Source organism: Staurois parvus, unplaced genomic scaffold, assembly GCF_062004578.1.
Source record: "Staurois parvus isolate SC_StPar_1 unplaced genomic scaffold, SC_StPar_1.0 ptg000270l, whole genome shotgun sequence".
Classification (NCBI taxonomy): domain Eukaryota; kingdom Metazoa; phylum Chordata; class Amphibia; order Anura; family Ranidae; genus Staurois; species Staurois parvus.
In genome coordinates this window covers 1,024,133-1,033,804 of record NW_028318066.1, presented here as the reverse complement: position 1 = coordinate 1,033,804, position 9,672 = coordinate 1,024,133, and the positions used below count along the sequence as shown (strand labels likewise).

The 9,672-nt window shown below is 41.8% G+C and overlaps 1 protein-coding gene across 1 annotated transcript in view; it reads left to right on the top strand.

The window, feature by feature from the left end:
• The first annotated feature begins 8,490 nt into the window (after positions 1-8,490).
• The window catches only part of RBP1 (retinol binding protein 1), a 51,008-nt gene continuing 49,826 nt past the window's right edge, over positions 8,491-9,672 (top strand). Inside the window, exon 1 of the mRNA XM_089681532.1 lies at positions 8,491-8,678. Within this exon, the coding sequence (XP_089537658.1) occupies positions 8,606-8,678 (73 nt within the window). The 5' untranslated portion in view covers positions 8,491-8,605. The remainder of the gene's footprint in view (positions 8,679-9,672) is intronic.

Sequence of the window (9,672 nt, the reverse complement as noted above, 5' to 3'; positions counted from 1 at the left end):
GGTTAAATACCATCAAAAGAAAGCTCTATCTGCACAAATGTCATTCAAAGTGCTACAGCAGTAAAAGCTGCAAACTGGCCTAGGCAGGAAGGGGGTAAAAGTGTCCAGTAGGCAAGTGGTTAAGCACCCCCTCCTCACCTATCATTGTACACATAGCTCCCAACTGCCCTCTCAGTTGTTGTTTTTGGTCTGCTATATAGACCTGTAAAGAAAATTGTACCGTTTAAATAACTACAAGTGTTATTCTACACTAATCCTTTCAGACGTGCTCTAAATTCCTGTGTTTGTTATTTAGAAAAGCTGGTATAAAAGAAAAGTAGTCATGAATGAAATCACTTGTGGATTTACCCAATCATGCTTTTCGTAATAAGTCTATATATAACTGGGAACATGGCAGGTCTTTTGCCTGCATACTTTTTACTAAGAGGTGTCCTTCCTTCTTACGTCAGGAAGGTGGGAGGTATGTCATGGAGCCTGGTAATAGGTGACTTAGGACCTGAGCTTTGCATTATGGGAGGGGGACATACCTCGGCTCCCCTGACCACAGAAGTTCCCTGAGGCTTAGCCACCACCCTCCTCGAAAGTGATTGGGTCTGGTAACAATGTGGGAAGAGGCATACCGTTGCTCTCCATCCCACAAAAATCCAGGATTTATACAGCCCTTAGTTTTATGTTATGCCGCAACCAGGGGTGGACTGACAACTCATGGGGCCCCCGGGCAATAGGGGATCATGGGGCCCCTGTGTCCTTGCCTAAACTCAAAAAAACCTATGAAAAAGGTACCAAGGGCATCTCATGGGGCCCCCTTACTGACCCCGGGCCCTCGGGCGGTGCCCGAGTTTCCAAATGGTCAGTCCGCCCCTGGCCGCAACCTATAGATGACTATACTGCTTTTATGTAACAGACTTAAGCATACATGGGTCGAATTCCGAAAGAATTTTCTTTGTAAAACCTTTTCTAAGAATTTTTGTTTGAATTTTGCATTGTTAGTGGGCCACAGAAATGGTCAATTTTCAAACAATGTTTGAAAAGCTTTTCACTGCAATTTTGAAATCAAAAGTGGCACCATCAAATTACAAAATGCATGAAAATTCCGATTTTCTAAAGAACATTCATTCAGAATTCAGAGTGATTGGGCATGTTGGAAATTTTTTGAATAACAAACGAATTTATAATCAATGATGGGAGAATCGTGCCAGAAATGTAATCGAAAAAAAAATGAGCATGAGCTGTGACCTGGAAAGAAAAGAAAATTCTTAGCCAAGAAAATTATTTTCTGTAGCAACATGAGGTGAAACTAAAGGCTTGGTTTGTTGAATTTTGAAATTAATGGTGGCATTTTCTAAAGAACATTTGTTCAGAATTCAACCCATGCATGGCCTGCATAAGGTGAGTTGCGGTGTGGTATACCATGAACAATCAGTTTTTTTAATTGTCTATTTTTTTCAAATAGATTAGAAAAATCTCTGGTCACAGCATACACTTTCATTTTCTAGCATCAGCACTGTAATAACAATACAAAGAATAGCTATAATTGACAAATAAATTTAAGCTTGCTAAGGGCTTTTTTTTTCAATGGGAAAGCGGGGGAACGCAGTTCCGACACCTTTTGCACTGGATGTATGTCATGGCAAGATGTACTGGGGTGTGCTGCAGAGTCTATTGGTTCTGGCTGCTGGGGGATCAATTGTTGCGGGAGTGGTATCTGGTTGCTGGGGAATCTTATGTTGCTGGGAGAGATCTACTGTTAAGAGAGCAGTCTATTTTTGCTGACTGCTAGAGGGGTCTATTGTTGCCAAGGTGGATTTATTGTTACTGGGTGGGGTCTATTGTATGGGGATCTATTCTTGCTGGGTGAATCTATTGTTGCTGGGGTGATCTATTGTTGCTGGTTGCAGGGGATCTATTTTACTGCTTTTCCTATTATCATTAACACATTCAATAAAAATTACTTAGCACCGCAAAATACTTGGTTCCGCATTCTCTAAAAGGGGCCATACTAGGAGGTGGGTAGGGGGTGGAAGCAAGGAACAGTGCTCAGAGGTGGGTAGTGGTGGAGACAAGGAGTGACTCAGAAGGTGGGAGTACCTGTGCCTATTCTCTAAGAAAAAAAGCCTTGAGCTTTCATGTTGTGAGTGTTGCCTATTTTCTGGCCATGCATGCTTTCCAGCTTTTTCTCTGCTGTTTACTTTGAATTTCTATGGACTACATATCCCATGGTACCTTGCTGCCTGCAAGCTGTGATTCCTGTACTGACTCCTCCTCCTGAAATGCCTCCTCTCAGCACCTCTGTAGTTCAGAAGGCAGACCCTGTGAAATGTGTGACACAGCAGTGACTACTCACAGGACATAGTGATTACGTGCCACAGAATTCAATGAAAAAAATGTGTGGTGATCTTCACAAAGTAAGTTACAAAGGTCAATATTTTTCAGATTAATAGAAGTAGGCTAGAAATCATTGAAACACAAGATGGAAATGAATATAAGATTTTACATTTTAACCATAGATATGTTTTAAACTATTTGCGATTGTTTTTGCTAATGTTAACTATTGAAGGTATTGGTGAAGCTGAGTGCACAATGGTCAATCATCCTATGATTTTAGGTTCACAACAGAGCGTGGTGTGGAAAAGGCACATTTGGTGCGCTTAAAATGCACTGCCTTTGCAATATGCTGCATGTGCCAATGTAATCTTAATGCCACCCCAAGCGCAGATTGAAAAAGCAGTGTGCTTGCAGGCACCAGATTGTATGGTACCTCGGTACTATGCGATTTGGTGCTGCACATTTTTGAAAAGTAATACATGCACTACTTTTCTTGTGTTCCAGTGTGACGGGCTGCAAAATCGCACTGCACCAGAATGTGCAAGAATCACACAGGAATGCAGATTCAGGTGTGAACCGGCCCTTTCTGCATGCAAAAATGTTTGTAGCTCATGATAAGGGACCATAGGATAACTAGTGATGACTTAATTGATAGGTGGCATGAGCCCCTAGATGGGGTACAGTTGTAGGTCTCTGCATGTCCCACTTTATCTTCCTCTGTTTTCGTATAACTACAAGTCCCAGAATATCCCACTGTTGTTTTTTCAAGGCCAGGCATGTCTCACTATTGAAAGGAAGAAAACCATCTCTGTAGTGAAAAGGAAATTCAGTATCAGGGTGGAGAGCGGTTACATGAAGGACAAAAGTGTGGCTTAGTTTACTAATAAAAAGGAGTTAAATACACATAATGCAGTACAAAAAAGATCAAAACTGCGAATTGCAAAAAATTCTCCACCCAGCTTCACAAGAGCACTTAATGGTATGCCAAATAACGACGCACACTGAGGTTCATTAAAGCAGGTAACCCTGCTTATATAGTAAAAGATAGTCCCAGTTCTAGTGTGGCCAGAGTAAATAATCTCATGCATAGGTAGATACTACTTTCTCAATTATAGCAATGAGATTAATTACTCTGGCCACGCTAGAATTGGAACTTTATTACTTTGCTTTATTTACTGGTATTCTGCTAAGGGTTATGCTCAAGCTTCCTAGGGTCAAACATGCTGAGGTTTCACTTCAATTTATCTTTTTACTATATAAGCAGGGTTACCTGTGTTAATGAACCTTAGTGTGCTTCAATATTTGGCTTCCAGACACATTTATTTTATTTTGTGCACATTGTCTTGTTGTTTGTTGACCATGCATTCTGAGTATGTGTGTAGCACCCTCTTGTGCACATAGTTTGTAAGTGTAGTTAGAGGTTTGCTAGAAGCCTGGGTGTGAGTCAGAGGGTTAACTTCAGTGCGGGCTGGAGGGCTCTACAGGTAAGTCCTCTGGTACCTCCCCCTGGTTCTAGAAGCTTGGAGAAGTTTCTAGAAGCCAGTGGGTGGAGGCCAGGACAAAATGATCTCCACAGTCCACTGAGGAAGGGCAGCCTGTTAGCCTGGAAGGAAACCAGCCCAGCAAAAGCCTGAAAGCAGTTATTCCAAAGCTACAGACACAAGGACAGTGTGAGTACCTCTGCACCCCTGGGGCTTATAGGAGAAAGGGCTGCTAAGTGCTATACACAATCAGTCCTCCCTGGGACAGTGCTGCAAGCGTGTACTAGAATCTCTTGCTCCAGGATATTCTTCAAAAGACAGCCAAGTGGATGGGTAGTTTCTAATGAAGTCACATAGATGTCCAAGTCGCACCTGAAGTCACACGGACATCTGCACAATTTCAAAGTCGGATTCGGTGTGTCCGAAGTCTTAAAAAGTTTCCTTCTACACTAAACCTTTCATCCAACTTTAAGTTAATATTTTGTATGCCAATTTATAAAAAGACGGACAACTGAGGAGGAAAGGACAGAGGGATTTAGCTCCAAATGAGGGACAGTCCCTCCAAATGAGGGACAGCTGAGAGCTATGGTGTTTAAACGATAGTCCCAAGCACAACCCACATGTAAAAGAGTCTTTAGAAAAATCTACTGTGACTTGTCATAGCATCAATTGTGTTTGCTCCATCCTGTATTACCACCATTCAGCAAACGGCACACATTTTCTGCTTAAAACCATAGAAAAGTGTGGTGTAGTAATACGTTAGCGCGTATACTGTCCTCAATCCTCTTATTCCAAGGCCTTTGGCCAGATTAAGAATTTCATATGAATAAGGGTTGTTTAATAAGTAATTAAAGCTACATTCCAGCTTAACATTGAACCTTGAACTGCTCATTACCTAAGGTTTTCATTGCTGTAGTTTGGGCTAGGCTGAGGGGTAGGAGAGGAGGTGGCCACCTTGGGTGCTCATCAAAAGTGGGGTGCAAAAAGAGCAGTACCTACAACCTATGCTGCTGAGGTAGGTCACAGCAATTCCACAACCACCCAGATTACTTTTACCGGATTGCTGGGATTTGGCTGAACGAAATGGTAATAAACTCACAGTTGCTTTGAGCCTGTTTTAACCCTGTGAGTTGTTTATAAGCAGCCTTACGATATCAATATATACTCAATAACAGAATATGTTAGGACAGAATTATGTGAATTTCCATTACTAATTTGCCTTTACAGGATCATTTCACCATTAGCAACATGTTATACCCGTATTTATGGTGTAACATTTTACTGTGGACCAGTCCCGTGTTCCCTTTCCTTGCTGTCACAATTCAAAAACAGCGTGACTGTGCGAGGTTCCACCCACACAGCGGCATCATTTATTCACAGGAATCTAAAAGACTGAACTACAGGTATTATCTGCCACCTTAGTAGATGTCTTGTAGTTCTCAATGTACTACCATGGCTCTGATCTGCCACCTCTTAGTTCACTGACACTTCCTGCAGATGAGTAAAGCCTGGTACACACTCAGGGGCGGACTGACCATTTGGGAACTCGGGCACTGCCCGAGGGCCCAAGGTCAGTAGGGGGCCCCATGAGATGCCCCTGGTACCTTTTCATAGGCTTTTTGGGTGTGGTTTGATTGTGGGCAAGGACACAGGGGCCCCATGATCCCCTGTTGCCCAGGGGCTCTATGAGTTGTCAGTCCACCCCTGTACACACAATGAGAAAATCAGATGAAAAAAATGCATTTGGAGCATTCGTGCGATAATCTATTCCTTAGTACACAGATTTCGAGAGCTGATCACCACAGTTCATGCCAAAATATCCAAAAGGACAAGCATGAAAATGTTTCTAGTAAGATAACGCAACATTTTGTGTAATTAGTATAATATTTGTAAAAAAAAATAAATCGAATGACGAAGACCACGCATGCTTGGAAACAAAGTAATACATTACAATACCATATATAAGCAATACAGGGTCTGGGATTAAAAATACCATTTCAGTGTTTGCAGATGACACCAAGCTGTGCAGTGGAATAACGTCCTTACAGGATGTCTCCAATTTACAAGCTGACCTCAATGCACTGTTTAATTGGGCAACTATGTGGAAAATGAGGTTTAATGTTGATAAATGTAAGGTTATGCACTTGGGGGCTAAGAATATACATGCATCATACATACTAGGGGGGGTACAACTGGGGGAATCAATGGTGGAGAAGGATCTGGGAGTTCTGGTAGATCACAAGCTTAATAATGGCATGCAATGCAAAGCTGCGGTTTCTAAAGTGAGCAAAATCCTCTCTTGTATTAAAAGAGGTATAGACTCCAGAGAGAGATATATCATATTACCCCTGTACAAATCGTTAGTAAGACCTCATCTGGAATATGCAATTCAGTTTTGGGCACCAATTCACAAAAAGAACATTGGGGAACTGGAGAAAGTACAGAGAAGGGCAACCAAACTGATAAGAGGCATGGAGGAGCTCAGCTATGAGGAAAGATTAGAGAACTGAATTTATTCTCTCTTGAGAAGAGGAGATTAATGGGGGATATGATCAACATGTATAAATACATCAGTGGTTCATATAGTGAACTCGTTGTAGATCTGTTCACCTCGAGGTCATCACAGAGGACAAGGGGGCACTCTTTACATCTGGAGGAAAATAAATTTGAGTAAATACAGAAAGGTTTCTTCACAGTAAGAGCTGTGAAAATGTGGAATAGACTCCCTCAAGAGCTGGTTCTGGCCAGTTCAGTGGATTTCTTTAAAAAAAGTCCTGGATTCTTTCTTGGATACACAGAATATAACTGGATACTAACATTTATAGGTAAAGTTGATCCAGGGAATATCCGATTGCCTCTCGGGGGATCAGGAAGGATTTTTTTCCCCTGCAGGAGCAAATTGCATTTTTTCTGGGGTTTTTATGCCTTCCACTGGATCAACTGTGGGTGTAGGATTAGAACTTTTTTTATTTTCTTTAATGGTTGAACTGGATGGACTTTTTTGTCTTTTTTCAGCCAGACTAACTATGTAACTATGTAATACAATACATTATATCACTTCCGAAGTTGTATTCTGTCTTTATTCTGTTGTATTACTTTAGTAACCTATTCATAAGAGACTAGCATGCAAAAAAAGAAATCGAACGATCATTCAACCAATATTCTCATCATATGTACCAGGATTTACCATCTGGCTGTATGAAGAAACCAGCAGAGAGCTCTCAGCAGTCTCTGTGCAGGAGCCTGGGATTGCACATGCAATTTTTACCTGAAAATGTGCATTTTTGTGAAGGTGAACATATCCATTTAAAGCGGAGCTTCACCCAAAAGGGGAAATTCCGTTTTAATGCTTTTTCCCCCACTCCCCATTAAGGATTAGCACCTTTGGGAAGAGGGGGAGCGGGTACCTGAATTTGACAGGTACCTGCTCCCACTTCCGCTGCAGTCACCTAGGTGATAGGAAGCAGAAGTTGTCCCCTCCCTCCCCATAGTCTTCTGGGACACGACAGGTCTCAGGAGACTACGGGTCCATTCACAAAGCGCAGCGCTTCTCACGCATGTGCAGTGGGCGCCCGGCTGTGAAGCCGCAAGATGTCACAGCCAGGTGCCCACACTGAAGATGCCGGTGCCAGGGAGAGAAGATGACCAGTGAAACCAGCCGTGGTGAGGAGACCGCTGAACCGAGGGACAGGTAAGTATCTGTATTTTAAAAATCAGCAGATACAGTTTTTGTAGCTGCTGACTTTTTTTTTTTTTTCAGCTGGAACTCCGCTTTAAGCTGCATGTATGTTAAGGGTAAACCAACAGGTTCACTGTAATGTAAACCTATGCAGATGCTTATACTTACCATACCTTTACCTTTGTTTTTTTTATACCCATTAAGAGTGAATGCAAAGACCTGTAATAGCTCACAGGAATATGGATCCTCTATCTGTGACAGCATAGATGGGTCCAGTGGTGTCATGTGAACAAGTCACATGCTCCTCCATACATGTAAGTACCGGGTATTTCCTTGGGCTAAATAGAGTGGTGGGAGCGTATGCTGCTGGGAATGGGACAGGTAGGGTCATAGCAGATGTGCTGGGTTTATACTTCTACAGCTTTAGATATATAGCTTTTACAGATATATAAGGGCAGCACAGTGGCTAAATGGTTAGCACTTTTACCTGGCAGTACTAGGGTCGTTGGTTCGACTCCCAGCCATGGCACCTCCTGCCTGGAGTTTGCATGTTCTCTCTGTGCCTGCGTGGGTTTCCTCCAGTTTCCTCCCACACTCCAAAGACATGCTGGTAGGTTAATTGGATACTGTCTAAATTGGCCCTTGTATATGAATGTGAGTTAGGGATCTTAGATTGTATGCCCCTTGAGGGTTAGGGACTGAAGTGAATGTACAATATATATATAAAGTGCTGCGCAAACTGATGCAGTATATAAGTACCTGAAATAAATAAATATATATATATACAATCACTAAAGCCACGCATTTTTCAGTTAGCCCGTCAACAGTAGTAATGTGATCCCGGAATTAAGATACTGGTTTTGGATCTGAGTTTCACTTTTATTTGACGCGCCAGCTTGAGAGTAACAATGTGAGCGAAGAACAAGCAGCTGTGCACAGTCAGAGATGGCCAGTGGGAGGGAGGTAACTTTTTGCATTGTGGTAGATTTAGGAGGGGCTCTCTTTAACAGCAGGGTCTGGGTAAAGACCTTGCATAGCACAGCTCTCAGTCACAGCCAGAGCACACACTCCTCCAGCCTCAGCAACAAGGAGTTCACTTGTGGACGCCAAGCCTGCAATCATGCCAACTGACTTCAACGGGTACTGGAAGATGATGAGCAATGAGAATTTCGAGGAGTATCTGAAGGCCCTGGGTAAGTCTGGATTGACGTCAGGTGGCAGATTTTCCACTTTCTGGAATGCACTTTGGGGTTTTGCTAGACTTTCTGTGGATCAGCACACAGCCTCGTTAACCATTTCACAAGATATTCTCCTATTTGATGAATGGAGTATACACAGTCAGATGCAAACAAATAAACACAGTGATAGTAAGAAAAGTGGCGCCACTTTTCTCACTATCACTGTGTTTTTTGTTTGCATTTGTTATGTCACCTAGTGGCAGCAAGGGATTTTATGATATTATTATTCAGGAGTTATATAGTGCCAACAGTTTGCTCAGCGCTTTACAATATAGCGGGAGACAATACAGCAACAATACAGTTCAATACAAGAGGGTTAAGAGGGCCCTGCTCCTTGGAGTTTACAATCTAGGAGATTGATATTTTCATTAATGTTATGTATATTTATTAGTATCTATTTATATTCACTTATATTTTATGTAATTTTTTGCATCTAGTTCCATATTTTGTGTTTCACTATAGATTTTTGAAATACTTATTTATTTAGTATACACAGTCAGAGTTTATCTTTTGTTAATCAGAAATTGCCTCTGCCATTCCCCTCACCGGTCTCATGTTGCTGCTTCACTCAGCACTTTGTGTGCTTTTTTTTTTTCTTTGGCCTGCCTTACCGCAGAAAAATCAACAGCTGTATGAACCTCCATTGTCAGGAAAGCTATGAGATCTTTTCATTTGTATGAATTTAGAAATATTGTCACAGCTGCTGCGTATGAGAATACAAGCTGAGCATCTAAAGAACATTAATACACATACTGGGTTTTTCGAAGTATACATACTTGCATTGTATGAGTTTATATGTGTGTTCTGAGCATGCATTGTGTATACATACCTACAGTATATGTATGCATGGTCTAGAACAGCATCAGTACTTATAAACCTGTTTTCTTCTGTTATTAAAACGTAGCTCATCAGTCTTTTGTGCAGTGGACAAAGGTGATACATTGTATAC